This window comes from Corythoichthys intestinalis, chromosome 5 (assembly GCF_030265065.1).
Source record: "Corythoichthys intestinalis isolate RoL2023-P3 chromosome 5, ASM3026506v1, whole genome shotgun sequence".
In the NCBI taxonomy this organism is placed as follows: domain Eukaryota; kingdom Metazoa; phylum Chordata; class Actinopteri; order Syngnathiformes; family Syngnathidae; genus Corythoichthys; species Corythoichthys intestinalis.
In genome coordinates this window covers 13,656,601-13,674,591 of record NC_080399.1, presented here as the reverse complement: position 1 = coordinate 13,674,591, position 17,991 = coordinate 13,656,601, and the positions used below count along the sequence as shown (strand labels likewise).

The 17,991-nt window shown below is 39.3% G+C and overlaps 1 protein-coding gene across 2 annotated transcripts in view; it reads left to right on the top strand.

Moving 5' to 3' along the window:
- sin3aa (SIN3 transcription regulator family member Aa) overlaps positions 1–17,991 on the top strand; it is a 45,514-nt gene that overhangs the window by 9,563 nt on the left and 17,960 nt on the right. For both annotated transcript variants that reach the window (XM_057835797.1, XM_057835796.1), the window contains exons 4-14: positions 1,459–1,565; positions 1,642–1,939; positions 4,452–4,694; positions 6,752–6,904; positions 7,568–7,723; positions 7,809–7,898; positions 10,848–10,966; positions 11,044–11,254; positions 14,745–14,861; positions 14,948–15,186; positions 16,667–16,850. In XM_057835797.1, coding sequence (XP_057691780.1) covers positions 1,459–1,565; positions 1,642–1,939; positions 4,452–4,694; positions 6,752–6,904; positions 7,568–7,723; positions 7,809–7,898; positions 10,848–10,966; positions 11,044–11,254; positions 14,745–14,861; positions 14,948–15,186; positions 16,667–16,850 — 1,917 coding nt within the window. The remainder of the gene's footprint in view (positions 1–1,458; positions 1,566–1,641; positions 1,940–4,451; positions 4,695–6,751; positions 6,905–7,567; positions 7,724–7,808; positions 7,899–10,847; positions 10,967–11,043; positions 11,255–14,744; positions 14,862–14,947; positions 15,187–16,666; positions 16,851–17,991) is intronic.

The following is a 17,991-nucleotide window of genomic DNA, read 5'->3' as shown; positions in this document are numbered from 1 at the left end:
TAGAATAAGCCTCCAAAGGCTGCCAAAATTTACTCTACTCATTATACGTTGCCTTTAATCTGTCTATATAGGTAAAATGGCGCCATTACAGATTGAGCGCGACAATGCGTGAGTGGGTCGTGCAACGCATGCATCAATTGCGTTAAATATTTTAACGTGATTCATTTTTTTAAAAAACTTATTACCGCCGTTATCGGAATAAATTTGATAACCCTACCTTAAGCCTAAACTAAAGACTCTGGATGAGTGTAACATATTATGTCTGTAACGTTAAATACAATTAGAAAACAATTTAATTAAAAATTATATATATATATATATATATATATATTTAAAAAAAACAAAAACGCATGGCCGATATTTTTTTGCCGATTCCGATACTTTGAAAATGACGTGATCGGACCCGATCGATCGGCAAGAGATTGATTGATGATTTTACGACACTTTGCGGGTGTGCGCTGGTCCACATGGGAAATGGTCTTTTTTAAGGCAAAACAGTACCGCTTTTGTCCACTGGCGTCGCTAAAATCGACCAAAACTGAAAAATTACCAAGTGTTTCTCTAAAGGGATAGACAACATACTTTGATCATTTGCATCTAGTGGAAAAAAAATCTTGTTTATCAAAGTAAAAATATTCAGAAATACATTTTTCCAAAGTATAATCGTGATTTTGAAAAAAAAAAATGTAATTAAAGCCAGTATTTCCCGAAATTATGCGATATAGTCGCTGTCAGACATTTTTAAATGCCAATACTGTTTTAGTCAATCAAATGCAAGTATTCAACTGGAAGACCAAACTTAAGCACATTACTAGTCCACAATGCTAGCTAGCTTTATTTATATGATTTATCATTTGTTTTTGTTATCATTATATTATTAAAAGACTGGAGACAAAATGGCTGGCGAGACTCCGGCGTCCTAAAGTCGATATCAAGTAAGTCGGTACGTCGTAACCCGGGGACTACCTGTACATGTGTCGTTATATTAAGCAACGTGGACCTCCTGGATCACCTCTACCTATGACCATCCCTGCTATTTCTGTTGAAATATCAAATTTAGAACTACTGTCTCAATTTTTTGTTGTTGAATGTTCATATTGACAAGTTGAATAAATATGATCAAGCTTCAAAACAGTTAGTTTAACATCTTTGGTAGTCAATAGGACATCAATATTAAAAATTTTGACAGATTTTTTTTTTGTGTATGGGCCCAAAATAATGACATCATTGGTCCGTGTGAAGAAATCAACACTTTAGACATGAATGTTATGTTGTCATAAAAAAAGGATCAAACCAGGCCATTGTGAACAATTCTTTCTTTGAACTATGAAGGCAACATCAAAGGCATGCAAAATCAGACAAAATAGGCTCTAACCTTTAAGGGTTAATAAATACTGCAGTGACTTTGATCTGTTTTTCCCTTGCTTCTTCATTCACTTAATTCTTGTCTCCCAAAAGGTGGAGGACGCATTGTCCTACTTGGACCAAGTCAAGTTGCAGTTTGGCAACCAGCCTCAGGTTTACAACGACTTCCTGGACATCATGAAAGAGTTCAAGTCTCAGAGGTGAGCACACTTTAATAATTTCCCACTTTTAGTGTTAATGGGTGGCGGTTAACCCCTTTTGTGTTCACGCCGCCAGCATCGACACCCCGGGTGTCATCAGCAGAGTGTCGCAGCTCTTTAAAGGACACCCTGATCTCATCATGGGCTTCAATACTTTCCTACCGCCCGGTTACAAAATCGAGGTGCAGACCAACGACCTGGTCAACGTGACGACGCCCGGACAAATCCACCACATCACCCCGCATGGCATTTCGGTACAGAACATCCCCATCACGGGAGCGCCCGGCTCCCAGCACCCTGCCCAGGCGCCGCCCACCGCCACCACTAGCGCGCCGGCCCTCCTCACGCAGCCTGTCCCTGCCAAAATGAACAAAGTGAGTTTTTATTATATATGTGTAGCGTACTTTTCGGGATAAAACAATTGACAAAACATGAGTAATTCGGAGATGTTAATTGGCTCACAGTGAGCCAGTTACCAGGTAGTTGCTAATGCTAACCAAAACTCTTTAACAACCAACGTTGTCATTTTTAGACTGACAAAACACTCACATGGCAAGGCTCTTTTAAATGGAGGATATCACATATTTAAGCACATTCAAGTAACAATTTTACCTTAAGTTCATTTTTGAAAGCCATATACTTGCATACACAAATTATTATAAACTTGGCTTAGCATTATCGCTGTTTCCAACAGCTCGAAATGGCTTTCGTTTTCATAGTCCAGCCATTTCTGACAAAGCACGCCGTCCTTTGAAAGTGTAAAAAGAGGAAACTTCTTTGCATCTAAAAATGTATTTCCTCTTCGACATTTTGGGAAATTATTTGATTAAAAAAGCTGCAGTGTGTTTTTCTCCCACTTTTAGCCAGCCCCAGGTCTGTGTTAGCTAAGCTTTAGCATTATCTGCAACTTGTCTTGAGTGGAAGATTAGGCGGGGTGCTTCAAGGTTTTTCAATTAAACATTCTGTTAAAAAATAAGAGAACAACTGAAGTTATTGGAAAAAGTGCCTATATTGCACTACTATATTGTTGAAATCAAAATGGTGCAAACAACAATTTTCTGGATCAAGTGCACGTGCTAATAAGGCACTTATTCTGTCCTCAATGTGTCTGTGTACACAAATCGACAGATAGCGAACAAATCAGGCTCTGAAGAGAAGTCAGACGCTGTAGTAACGTGGAATTGGCTCTACTGTGGTCATCTTTGTCTTGACAAGAACACTGATCATTTTTTGTAAAACTTTAAACAACAAAACGTGTCAATAATAAAGTCACAAAGTAAAGTATACATCACGTGTCAGTTTGAATAGCAACTGATGTTACTGTTGGCATTATGAATCCACAATAGTACAGCTTGCAAGCAATGAAATAATGTAACCGCATTTTACCACAAATGCAAACAAAACGTAATGTACACACCAAGTGGACAAGGATATTCCTGCACCTTGCATTTTGTTGTTTGCTCATGCAAACTGAATTTTAATCTTATTAATCAACTTGATGAAACATACTGAGGCTACAGTGCTTATTTCTTTACGTTGTTGTCATTTTCTCCATTTTAAAAAATCGTTATTTGTTGGAAAAAACTTCTCTTTGATGTGCTACGAGATTGTCTAGTAGAAAAGTAGGCACTATCTTTGGGCTTAGGAACTATTTCGAAGTAAAGCACCTTCAATAAGAGATGAGGTGTGAATTTAGTAGCACTGTAACGATTATTCGAATAACTCGAATAGTTCGATTAGGAAAAAGATTCGAATTACATTTTGCTGCTTCGAGTATTCATTCAATTATAAGTGGCATTGTAATGATTTGTTTTGAAAGTGTTTGCATTTAGTTTTATTGATTTGGGTGGATACACTGCCCTCTTGCGGCAACAGTGGATATAACTCATTTCACGTGGCTGAATCTAGCTGCTCCCTGTTAAGACCAACATAAGTTTTTGTTTGACCTAATGTTTTTTTTTATGCATTCGTAATTTAGTTTATAGGTATACTGGACTGTCTCAGGAAATTAGAATACACAATATTCTAATTTTCTGAGACAGTCCTGTATATTGTTCTATGTAAAGGACGTCAGCCAAGGTCGGCCCCCCACATTTTTAACACGCCAAATCTGGTCCCCTTTGCAAAAAGTTTGGACACCCCTGCTTTAAATGGTGGATTAATGTACAGGACTGTCTCAGAAAATTAGAATATTGTGTATTCTAATTTCCTGAGACAGTCCAGTATTTAGCCTTTTTTTTTTTTTTTTTTTTTTTTTTTTTTTTTTTGTGGGAATATGTGTTTGAACCATATGTTAAGAGCATTGTAAAAAAAAAAAATTAAAAAAAACTTAGCATTTTGTAGCATTTAAGATAGCGGGCATTTGCTATGTAAGTAAGCCAGTTGTTCTTTTGTTGAACTTAGATCCTCATTCATTCTTTTTAAAAAAAAAAAAATTTTTTATATATCGTTTATATCGTTTGAAGCTCAGCTCAGGTATTTTAATTTTTATGTTCCTTATCCAATTACTCGATTATTTGAACTAACTAGTTCATCGATTAATGGACGACTAAAATAAACAATACCTGTAGCCCTACAATTTAGCTTCTTTACTCAAATATCCAGGTTTTGCATAATGTGTTGATGTCTAAAAATACAAGTGAACTTTGATGACATGCAACAAACATACAAAGGTAGGGTCGCTCAAAACCACACTGTGTATTCTGTTCTTCTATGGTTTTTATCATTCACTGTCCTCTCCACTTGTGCGTTGGAATACACATATGTGTGCAGTTTCAGGGTCCATGCCAAATTTCACATTTGCACCAGAGTTGCCATTTTATGTGCACACTAAACATACTGGAATTTTTTTTAAATTGACCATCACATGGTGTGTGTCCCCCTCAGCCCCAGACGCCGACGCCAGGCAGCCAGACTAACCCGTCCATCCCGGCGTACTCAGCGCCTCACTCTCCGCCCGTCCCTCTCCACCCGCCTCTCAGCGGGATGCCCACCGCCGGTCTACCGGCGCAAAACAACCAGCCGGTGGAGTTCAACCATGCCATCAACTATGTCAATAAGATCAAAAACCGCTTCCAGGGTCAGCCCAACATCTATAAAGCATTCCTGGAGATCCTGCACACGTACCAGGTGAGCGTGAACAACCTGAAACTTTTTTTGTTTGTTTTTTTAAACAATAGGGCTGTCGAACGATTAAAATTTTTAATCGAGCTAATCACAGCTTAAAAATTAATTAATCGCAATTCAAACCATTTCTAAAATATGTCATATTTTTCTGTAAATTATTTTTGGAATGGCAAGATAAGACACAAGACGGATATATACATACAACATACTGTACATAACTACTGTATTTGTTTATTATAACAATAAATCCACAAGATGGCATTAACATTATTAACATTCTTTCTGTTAAAGGGATCCACTGATAGAAAGACTTGTAGCTCTTAAAAGATAAATGCTAGTACAAGTTATAGTAATTTTATATTGAAACTAGGGCTGTCAAACGATTAAAATTTTTAATCGAGTTAACTACAGCTTAAAAATTAATCAATCGTAATTAATCGCAATTAATACCATCTATAAAATATGCCATATTTTTCTGTAAATTATATATACATTCTGTAAAATAAATTGTTGGAATGGAAAGATATGACACAAGATGGATGTATACATTCAACATACGGTACATAAGGACTGTAGTGGGCATTTCACTCTACTGTCATTTAAATCTGTCTATGCTGTCCTCACTCCGAAGCGTCTACTTTTTTCAAAGCTAGACAGCTAGTGAACGACGCCCTAATAATCAGACTTCTTTTTCATCTGATTTATTAGTAAAATAGCCTCAAACCATTGTCCTCTTTAGACCGTCGTAAAACTACAAAAAAAAAAAGTACACAAGCATTGCATTAGCAACAATGTTAGCTTAGCACGCTATACAGGTTCACTAAACATAAACAAAAAGCATCCCATTCAAAAAATATAACATTTCGCTTACTAACATAATATGTACATTCTTTAAAACAACCATACTTACGGACAAATCTTGTCCAAGGATCATATAAGCACAAAATTACAACGTAGGCGTCAGCCCGAGACGTCGTGCAGCCATATTGAACTGGCAAGAAAACAATAAACCATGTCGCAAAGCGACCACAAGAGTTCGCTGTTAGACAGCACAAAAAGCCTTGCTGTAAAACTTACCAAAAGGCAGAATACTGTCTGAGCGGGACATGTGCGTTAATTGCGTCAAATATTTTAACGTGATTAATTTAAAAAATTAACTACCGCGCGTTAACGCGGTAATTTTGACAGCCCTAATTGAAACCCTTCTTAATGTTTTCGTTTTAATAACATTTGTAAAATTTTCAATCAAAAGATAAACTAGTACCTTGCGATTGTTGACTTCACCGAGCGGCTCCCTGCCGTTCTTCCACATTGTCTTTAATTACGTAAGGTACTGATGGAAATACACAACAAGATGTCAATGGCGAGTTTTAAATTAATTAGAGCTCTGGCCAACAAGTGCATTTTGTCCCTTGACTGACGGCGTAGTTCCCTGTGGGCTTAGTGGTCCATCACCGTCATTTCAGTGCTTCACAACGTATGAGACCTCTGATAGTTTGTATATTGTGACTAAATATTTCCATCCAGTGTATTTGTTGAGCTAAACCAATGTTTGAATAGAGTTTGACCGAAGTCTGAGTAAGTTTTATATGTATTTTGCATAGATATTTTGATTGGGAATGACAGTTCACTTTGCATTGTTGTTTAACTGTGTGAGAATAGGGCCTCATTATTACAGATTGAAGTGCTTTTCTTTTTGTGAACATTTTTTTTTTTTTTTTGAGAGATAGGAATATTATTAATATTAATTAATGCTATTATTATTAATAGTTGTGCTTTCACTAAATGATACTTATGTTTGTTGGGAAGGAGTTGCCGAAGCTTATGCCAATAAACGGCATAGCCCAATGAATGCATGTGTCCACTCGCCTTTCTATGCCTCTTATTATGTGCAAAAAACGGCGTCATTGTAATCTGTTTGAGGCAATGCATGAGCGGGTCATTCCGCGCATGTGTTAAATGCGTCAACTATTTTGTGATTAATTTTTAAAAATTCATTACCGCCCGTTAACGCGATAAATTTGACAGCACTATTAAACAATATGCATTTTCTTGCATAGAAGGAACAACGGAATGCAAAGGAGGCTGGTGGGAACTACACCCCGGCTCTGACGGAGCAAGAGGTGTATGCTCAGGTTGCACGGCTCTTTAAGAACCAAGAAGACCTACTCTCCGAATTTGGACAATTTCTTCCAGATGCCAACAGTTCAGTGGTGAGCACACATGACTATTCCATGAGTAGGGTTGAAAACTCCTGATACGACAGAATTTGCGATACAAAGATCACGATAGCGATTATCTCACAAACACTGTTTATCGATACATGGGTCAGGAAATCAATCTACAATACTCTATGATAGAACGATTAAAGACGAAAACAAGCTGTTTCAAAATTGAAAAATAACTGATTTTTTACACTTTTGCAGACAGACAAAAACGTTTGTTTTCCTCACAGACTATGAGAATATTTCAGTGTGACATTTCTGTAAATAAATACAGCGACACTGTATTTTTGCAACATTCTTGTAAGCGAATGAGTGTTTTAACTCATTGCCTGCTGTCGACAACAATTGACATCCAATTCATTTAAACTAGGAGGAATGGCTTTGAATGCTCAGATTTCAATGCCATTAACGGCAAGTCAAAATCAATGAGTTGGATGTCTAATGCCGTCAATGCCAGCCGAGAAAATTTTGTTAGCAACCTGTTGGTTTCTTTATTAAACAGTGACATTTATATAACGATAACCCATTGCGATAAATCACCATTTCGGTATAACACCCCTACTCGTGAGTTCTGGCAGTCATCTCCAATTGCAGGAAATCCCTACGAACTGCAGTTATACATGCTAACTGTTAAAACTTCATTTCACTCAGCTACTGAGCAAGACAACAGCTGAAAAAGCCGAGTCGGTACGGAACGATCACGGTGGAACCACCAAGAAAATGCAACTCAACAACAAGCAGAGGCCCAATCAGAACGGTTGTCAAATCCGCCGCCATCCAACTCCCGGGGCAACGCCCCCTATCAAGGTATACAAAACTTGTGTTGTCTTAGGCCTCACTCTTGGAACCAGTTCATCATTCAACTACCTCTTTTTCTATGTTAATAAAACAGAAGAAGCCCAAGTTACTAAATTTGAAAGATTCATCCTTGGCTGAGACTAGCAAGCATGGAGTTGGAACTGAATCGCTGTTTTTTGAGAAGGTACAAGTTCATAACATTCCAATGTATTTATTTGATGTTGTTCTGTTTAATAATAGGGTGTAACAACTAGGGATGTCCTGATCTGATCATGTGTTCGGAAATCGGGCCAATCGGGCCATTTTTCACAGGATCGGAATCGGGTGAAATGGATCGGGGTTTTAATTGAAAAATATATTAATTTTTTTCTGCTTCATGCTCGTACAGCCTTTCAGGGCGCTTTCACACTAACACGGTTTGCTCCATATTAAACGGACCGAGTTCTTTTTCCCAGATAGTCCGCTTCGTTTTGTAAATGTGAACGCGTATCGGAACTCTAGTTCGGACAAAACAAACGAACTCTGGTCCACTCAAAAATTGTGGGTCTCGGTCCGCTTTAAGCGTACCCTGCTTCGTTTGTGAATGCAACCAGAGCAGGGTGCACATTTGCTACTTTGCGTGCAGCGTCACAGTGTGGAGCTGTCATGCTCTAGGCTGTGATGCTACATGCAGTGCATCCTTGGATGCAGAAGTACAGCACGCACGCTATTCAAAATCAACAATGGCAAGAAGACAGACGATTAACCATGGCCAAATGTTGTTGTTCTTTGCTAAGCAGTTGCATTTGATACACAGAATCTGGTTCTAATGTGGTGGTTGTGTTTTGCATGCTGTTCCTGAACATATCGTGTGAGAGTGCAGAAGCGTGGGTCAGGATACTTTCATTTTGTATGTTCTATTGTTGTTGGCGTCGCCTATGGTGGACAGTATCCGTGTTGTGTAGCACAAGTTCTAAAATAAAGGATTAAAAACCTGACGAAGCTAGCATCTTCCTTGTCGTTGTTAACGGTATTAAGGACACAACACCTGCACCAGAGGTTTCATTTTTCGGTTGTTTTTTTCCGGCAGGGTTTGGCGGCGTAGTTCATTTGGCGTAGTATGAATTAGGCCTGAACGATATATCGTTTAAACATCGCCATCGCGATGTGCGCATGTGCAATAGTCCCATCGCAAGGACGTGCGATAGTTTTTTAATTTCATTTTTTTTAATCCACAAACGTTTGTTTTGAGGAAGGAGAGGGGAAAAAAGCGCACAGCTTCTTTCCCTCCAGCAAGTCATCGGCTCCTCCCCCTCCCCCTGCAACAGCGGAGTGGAGGGAGGAGGGGCCGAACAGCAGAGCGGAGGGAGGAGGGCCCGTTCTCAAAGTGAAAGCAAGCAATCAACACGTTGGAGGAGCAAGGAAGACTGTATCCAAAAGGAGTTTTGGAAGTATTTTGGCAAGAACAAGACTATAAGGGACAAAAAACAGCCCTGTCGACAGTGCCTCGCCATGGTTGCCTCAACAAGAAGTAATCTGTCAAACATGTGGGACCATTTAAAACGCAGGTATCTATGCATTCCTGCTACGAGCTCCCCATCAGAGGCTTTTTAGCACAGGTGGGAACATTGTTACGTGCCAACGTTCTTGTCTCAAGCCTGATATAGTGGATAAACTAATAGTCTTGGCCAAAAACCTATGAGACCCAGTTGAGAATTGCTGAGCAAGGAAGGTGGACGATATGCAGACAAATACATAACACAGCTGAAGGAATGTCTTTTCTTCTTTTTATTCATGTGACAGCTATCAGGAAGGCAGGAAATTTGGGAGTTAAAATGGTTCTGTTATTCATCACAGTTATTTGCAGTTATTCAGTTCAATTATTTACAAGTTCAATTGAGTTTGTTTCTTTTATATTTAAATGTATTGTAAACCGTATTTTTCAAATAACTATATATAGTACAGCTGCACATAAAGTTCTGATACTTAATATTTTTGTTGGAATATTTTTACAACTTTGTTGCCGTTTTGCAGTTTTATATTGTTATATTTTGTGTAAACAACTCAGGGGACTAATGCACTTGCACTTTTATTAGTCAGATTTAATATTTAAGTTCAAATATGTTGACAACTTTGTTGTTTAACTGAGGTTTTTATTTATTGTTATAGTTTGTGAACAACTCTTTTATTTGTCATATTTAATATTTTTGTTCAAATATGTTGACAACTTTGTTGTTATTTTACAGAAGTTTTTATTTATTGTTATATTTTGTCAAAAACTTAGGGGACTAATGCACCTGCTCTTTTATTTATCATTTAATGTATTTGCTGCTGTTGAGGTGTAAAATATTGTATTCAATAAATGATCTATTTTGTGCAGACATGACTTCCTGGATACCTTCATACAGAAATCTTCATCATTCACAAATTAAACGGTATTATATGAATACACTGTGGTCACGGTGTGTTATGTAAAGTATTTCCAAACAGCTATTCAAGTCATTTAGTGAAAATTTCTTTAAAAAAGATAGATCTTTTTTTTTTTAATATCGCAATATAATATCGCAATATATTGCAAACCTAAAAAAAATCGCAACAATAGGTTTTTCCAATATCGTTCAGGCCTAGTATGAATGCTGAACCTTTTCAACAAGTCATTTGCAAGTGTTGTTGCGAGGTAGCTCTCCAACCAGACCCTGGTCCTGTTGGTCTAATGTGAAAGTGCCCTCAGTCTCCCTCCTGCTGCTTTTCTTGGTCAGCAGTTCCCTGGAGTTAGCTATTTAAAGTTAACGATGATTGACAGGGGTGTAGCTTTGTTCTTGCCAGAGAAGCTTGGTAGCGCTACCGTCAAAGGCACGAATGTGTCACTCATCGTTTAGCTTGTTAAACACAAGTGTTAGTGTGCTGTGGCAACTCGTTGTGTAAGTGAAAGGCTTTTCTCAGCAGCTAGAATGGATTTAAGTGGACTCACTCAATAATAAAGACAAGCATTTTTCTATGTTATTCTTGTTTTAATATAATTTAATTGTGAAGGCGGCAGAGTAGAACTTAGAACTCAAAACATCCCTCGTAACAACTAATTAACCTTGATTGATGCCATTAACATATGATCATCTAGTACAAATACGTTTTACTAATTGGTTTCTCACGAAAGGTGCGAAAAGCCTTGCGGAGTACGGAGGCCTACGACAGCTTCCTGCGATGTCTAGTCGTCTTCAACCAGGAGGTGATATCCCGGGCCGAGCTGGTGCAGCTGGTGGTGCCCTTCCTAGGGTGAGTGTTCACCATTTTGGTTCTTAACAGTCCTTTTATAGTGTCACTCTCATTACCTGTCCCACTGTTCTCTCTAGTAAATTCCCAGAACTATTCACTTGGTTCAAAAACTTTCTGGGGTACCGAGAAATGTCCCACATCGAGGCGTACCCCAAGGAACGGGCCACTGAGGGCATCGCCATGGAGATTGACTACGCTTCCTGCAAGAGGCTTGGCTCCAGTTACAGAGCGCTGCCCAAAAGCTACCAACAACCTAAATGCACTGGGAGAACGCCACTTTGTAAAGAGGTGACAGCAGCTTATTCTGTTAATTCATGACATAACAATAACACTGTTAGAATAGTGTTAAGGTTGGTTTCCTTAGTTGGAATATTGTAAGTGGTAATATGCCATAGTTACTGTGTGGTCAATGTGAAAACAGTTAGTTTTTAGAGCAACTTTGGCTCGTCTAGCACCTTCAAAAAAGTATGTTTTCTTTTAAACCCAGATATCTCAAAGTAACACATTTTAGAGCTGTAATCGCGAAACCGTGAAATCGTGATATTTTGGCCTAAGGTTATCATTCCGTCAGAATATCATACCAGCACATGCCTTCAGTCAGTAACCACCTAACTTAATACTACAAGACGACATGTTTCTAAAACCCCCAGCACCCGGCCAAGCCCCGAGGGGCTCACTCAAGAAAAAGAAAGTCACCGGTGGACTTGAGCGAAAGCGAAATCCAGTATGAAAAGAAAAGGGAGAGAAAGTTTCAGCCCCAGTGGCGAGACTGTTGGGATTGGCTCTGCTACAATGAAACAAGAAACAAGGTTAACTGTGAGGTGTGCAGATCAATGCCCACATATGCAGACAAGTAACATAGAGAAAAGTTAACGAGTATGAAACCAATGGTAGAATAATAATGTGATAATTAATCCGGAGAAAATATTAAGGTCATAACGACGGTTTAGTTTGAAAATCGTTAGCCATACTTGCCTTAGTCATCTCTTTGACTTCTAAATTGTTGTCACGACAACCGAGTAACCAGAGCAAGAAGGCATGGGGCTTTCCCGTGGGCCTGCCTCCCCCTGGAGCTACCCAGGAAAAATGTTGGTTATACTGGAGTAGGGCTGCAGCTATCGAATATTTTAGTAATTGAGTAATCGGCTGAAAATTCTATCGATTAATCGAGTAATCGGATAAAACATTTTTTCTTAGGTAAAAAGAGAGAAAAAGACATTTAATCCAGTATTGAACCATTTTCAGTCAATCAATGTCTTTATTTTCGATGAACATTGTTGAAAACTGCCAACAATTGCATCTCAGATGTGAGTAGGAAAAAAAATTACTGCTTTCACTCAAAAACACTTCTAGATCTTATTAAAAAAAAACATATTTCTTACCTAAAAATGTAATTACGCTTGATAACACGCATCACTTGAAAGCTACGTGTTTTTCCCACGTGTTTCAATTGAATTTACATTTGTGTCAAGCTATTTTTAGGTTCTAGTTAAGTTTTAAGTTGGTCTAAACTGTAAATACTGATAGGATTTTAAGTTTTTGCAGTGTTCAAAATAAATGTATGATACCTGCTGTATTGGAGCACATTAGGGACCAGTGCTACGTGGTGTTTTATTCAGCAATGACTACTGAGCCAAAACTGACAGTTAGCTTTATTATGTTTTAATTTTACACCCTCATCACTCTACAGCGCTGTAATTTTTACAGATTAAATAAAGCCTGTATGTAAGACACGTTAGCCACGCATCGACAGTGGTCATAATCAATAGAAACCTAGCCCTCGAAAGGGCTAACGTTACGTGAGCGAGTGACAGTGTGACATATTTATGTCACACTGGTGTTGCCATAGTGTGCACTTCCTGTGGGTGTGGTATTACGGTATAAAAAGGAATCTCTGTTATGTCTCTGTGACATATATGCTGAGAAGCACACTGAATAAAGACGTGTTGTTCCATTCAAGTCTCGGCCTTACATGTACTTAGATCAAGGAAGTACATAACAGACAGTAACGTTATATTTAATAGCGATGAAGTCTGCTGCTTAAAGATGGCGGCTGTTTACTAACACTGCCCAGACACGGCCGAGTCTGTCATTTCGCATCTAGTCCTAAATGCATGCGATATCTATGAGACGCATCGGACACTACCTGCTACCACACTAGCATCATGCGGGCGTAGTTTTTAGCAACGTCGGCGTAGTTTGTAGCGGCTGTCGACTTCAGTAAAAACGTGATGCTTAGAGCTGGCAAAATTAAACGAAACCTCGAGGGGAATAAAATTACTCGGATCAGTTTTTAAACTTGAGTTACTCGAGTATCATTTCAGCTCTAGTGCCCAATCACTAATGAGTTGTTTAAAGCTGCCCTGCCCACTGTAAAACACACAGCTGGTAAGAAATGTCTTGATGAGAAGCATTGTCTGATGTGCATCGTGGCTCGGTCAAAAGAGCTGTCTGAAGACCTGAAATCAGAGATTGTTGATTTGAAAGCTTGGAAAGTATACAAAACCATCTCTAAAAGTCTGGATGTTCATCAATCGACAGTCAGAGAAGTTGTGTACAAATGGAGAGAGTTTGGCGCTGTTGCTTCTCTCCCAAGAAGTGGCTGTCCACCAAAGATGACGCCAAGAGTTCAGCGCAGAATACTCAGAGAGGTAAAAAAGAACTCTACAGTGTCTGCTTACAGAAATCACTGGCACAGTCCAATATCTGTGCACACACCAACTATATGTAAAACTATGGCCAAGAATGGTGTTCATGGGACAACTCCACGGAGGAAGCATCGTAATATGGGGCTGTTTTGCTGCCTCAGGGCCTGGACAACTTGCAATTATTAATGGAAGAATGAATTCAAAAGTTTATCAGGATGTTTTCAGGAAAACCTGACGCAGTCTGTTAGACAGTTGAAGCGTAAAAGATTATGGATGCTGCAGCAAGACAATGATCAAAAACACAGAAGTAAATCAACTTCAGAATGGTTTCAGAAGAACACATTCTGGAGTGATCAAGTCAAAGTCCAGACCTGAAACCCATTCAGATGCTGTGGCATGACATAAAGACAGCGATTCATGCCAGACATGAATCGAAATTCTGTTGAGAAGAATGGGCCAAGATTAGTTCTGATTGATGTGCCAGACTGATCTGCAGCTACAGGAAGCGTCTGGTTGAAGTCATTGCTGCCAAAGGGGGGGCCACAAAATATTAAAAGTGATGGTTCATTTCCTTATTTTCCCCCCTTCTGTCATTGTTTGCATACTATCCTCGTTAAAATATGAAAAGCTCTAAATGTTTGGGTGGTTTTCGTTAAAGCAGACAGTTTTTTCTTCTGTGTGATTTTGACAAAGATCAGATCACATTTGATGGTGATTTTATGCAGAAATGTGAGAAATTCCAAAAGGTCTAGACACTATTTCATACCACTGTATATTATATTCATGTTATTCAAGCAAATTGTTCTTTTTTACGGTTATTGGGATCAATAACTGACGCGTTGACCTGGGCCAGTGGTTTTAATAGTGGGGCCAGTGAACTTCAAAAGTAATTTTCCTTATTGTCTACCCCTGATGATATAATGAAAGCCATTTTAGTACTTTTATGTCCATTTTGATTTGTTTTTTCTAAAGTGATACAAATATCCAATAATCGTCCTAAAGTGTACTATCGGGAGTAATCGGGATGGAATTAATCCCGATACCTGTGAATCGTGATACCAATCGTATCACCAGATATGATACAATGCACACCCCTAATGAACATTGTTTCTTCCTTCTGGTGGTTTCAGGTGCTTAACGACACCTGGGTGTCTCTGCCATCTTGGTCAGAAGACTCCACCTTCGTCAGCTCCAAAAAGACTCAGTACGAGGAGCACATTTACAGGTGTGAGGACGAGCGATTTGAGGTAAATTATTCCACTTAATGTTGGATTAAAACAAGTTCCTGTTGTTATCAACCGTGCAACCAAATGGTGGTTTTTCTACTGGACAGTTGGACGTGGTGCTAGAAACCAACCTGGCAACCATCCGAGTTCTGGAGGCCGTACAACGAAAGATATCGCGAATGTCGGCGGAGGATCAGGCCAAATTCCGCTTGGACAACACGCTGGGTGGCTCTTCTGAGGTGGTGCACCGGAAAGCCATCCAGAGGATATACGGCGACAAAGCCCCGGACATTATCGACGGCCTGAAGAAGAACCCGGCCGTTTCCGTCCCCATCGTGTTGAAAAGGTGCCTGACTGATGGATAAACTGTCTTTATTTTCTAGAAACTAGGAGTGGGAACCTCTTGGTACCTCACGATACGATACAATTTGCGATACAAAGCTCACGATAACGATGATCTGACGATACAACGATTATCGATACATTGGTCAGGAAATCATTCTAGGATATTTTACAAACAACTAATAAAAAGAAAAACTAGCTTCTGCTGTGAATTGGAATGAGTTTATCACTAGTAGACGTCCAATCCGTTTTAAGTGGGAGGGTGGCAGCGAATGAGCATTCGTTGATTCGCTGCCATCGCTCCCACTTCAAACGGATTGAACGTCTATGGCCGTCATTGGCAGCCAATGCCAGGCTATGAGGTAATTTTGGGCCATTTAAGGTCATTTACCTGTTGATTTTCAATTACTTGCTGTTGATTTGGGGGTATTTTATGGGTCACTATCTGTTTATTTTGAGTTACAGAACAGGAAGTGACCTGGGAATCACCCAAATGATTAGGTAGTGACTCAAACTCAACAGGAAATGACTTGTAAATGAACAGCAAGTGACCTGTAAATGCCCTGAAAAATCGGACGGAATGACTGCGAATGCTCTGTTGTCGAATTAGTGCTGCACGATTAATCGATTAACTTGAGTATTTGATTAGAAAAAAAGATTCAAATTAAATTTTGCTGCTTCGAGTATTCGTTTAATTAAAGTGGCGTTGTAATGTTTTGTTTTGAAAGTGTTTGCATTTCATTGATTTGGGTGGATACACGGCCCTCTAGTCTACCTCATTTCACATGGCTGAATACATCGGCTCCCTGTTAAGACCAACATAAATTTTTGTTTGAGCTGATTTTTTTGAATGCATTCGTAATTTTAAAGGTATATTTAGCCATTTTTGTGGGAATATGTGTCCGAGGTATTTTAGTTTTTCTAAGGCTCTCATTGGCAGCCAATGTCAGGCAATGAGGTAATTTTGGGCCATTTAAGGTCATTTACCTGTTGATTTTCATTTACTTCCTGTTAATTTTGGGGTTTTTTATGGGTCAATTCCTGTTTATTTTGAGTTATAGAACAGGAAGTGACCTGGGAATCACCCAAATGAATAGGCAGTGACTCAAACTCAACAGAAAATGACCTGTAAATGCCCTAAAATAAGCAGCAAGTGACCTGTAAATGCCCTAAAAATGACTGTGAATGCTCTGGTCTCGAATGAACGAGCGTTCCCAGTCTAAATGGATTGGGCGTCGAGCACCATCAATGCATCCTTATTGTTAACTGAGACACTATTATGGTGGAAGATTTTGGTAGCAACTTGTTTGTTCCTTTTTATTTTTTTAGACATTGACACCTTTTTAAAACGATATCTCAATTCTTGGCAGGAGCATATCGATAACCTTTTGGGATACAAAGTATGCCGATATATCACCATTTCGATATTTGTCACACCCCTACTAGAAACAGAAGTTTTCATATGATATCTTGTTCGCTTTCAGGCTAAAGACCAAGGAAGAGGAGTGGCGGGAAGCCCAGCGAGGTTTCAACAAGATCTGGCGGGAGCAGAACGAGAAGTATTACCTCAAGTCCCTGGACCATCAGGGCATTAACTTCAAGCAGAACGACACCAAAGTGCTACGCTCCAAGTCCCTGCTCAACGAGATCGAAGGCATATACGACGAAGTGAGCACTTTACTATTTAAAACATTTTAGGTCTTTCTAATGGCGTACCGCAAGCAACACGTCACTTCCACTCATTAATATTCATGACATTAGCTACTGTTGCTAAGGATGGACACGTAGCCGTTTGTCCCTAATAGGAAATGAATGGAAATCGTGTACGAAGGAGATGTTTAGAGAGCTAAACCTACCAATTCTCTCTGAAAATTATGTCCCCGGTGCCAAATTCACTGGCAAAGATGTGGAAGAACATAAAAATGTTCAGTTAAAGAGATGGCTTGAGTTAGCCGACCTAAGGATAGCCTTAGCTTTTTTATTGACGCGACTGACAATGACATTCTCCTGTTTCAACAAGCTTTCCTTTTCCATCAGCCCTGTCTGTCTTATATATTATATCCTCTGGTTGTCCTACGTCTCTGACCGTTCTTGGGGGTAATTTAGTTAGTTTTGTGTAGTGATCGCAAATGCTACTCAGTGACAGCCAATGAAGAATTTTGATTTTTTTCATTGATAACAAATCTTAATTCTATAATTTACTTACACTTCCCCCTTAGTAAGTTTTTTTTTTTTTTTTTTTTTTTAAATAACAAACAGTAACAGTGGAAGTCAAATACCATTTGTTTTCCGAAATTTCCGGGTTCGTGGTGAGTCAGCAACCAGCACACTTTTGCTCAATAGACGATGTTTATTGATTAGAAAATGCAGAATAAATGAGATTTATTGATTACAATCCCACAAGAGCAAGCAACAAGTATCAAAACAAGAACAAGTGGTAACGATGACGTTAGATCTAGTTTGTCAATCCAGGAATCCCCGCGTTACCGTCACAGCACAACATACTGTTCCTTAACAATGAAAATCGCTTACTGTTGACAAATGAGCGGGGAGCCAAACGCTCCGGCAGAGCAGCGAAGGAACAAAGCCAAGCGACCCGTACGTAATCCTCTGGCAGACTTAGGGGAGTTGGGGAATCTCCCGACTCTTATAGGCACGTCTGACGTGGGGACACGGGTAGCCACTCCCTGCCCCCATGAAAACGCAGCACCCGAACCCGTTAGACTCCACCCAAGGGTATGAGATTTCCCCCCCAGTTGAGGCTCCCAGCGGTTAAAGTAGAATATTTATTTAAGTTATCTCGTGAGAT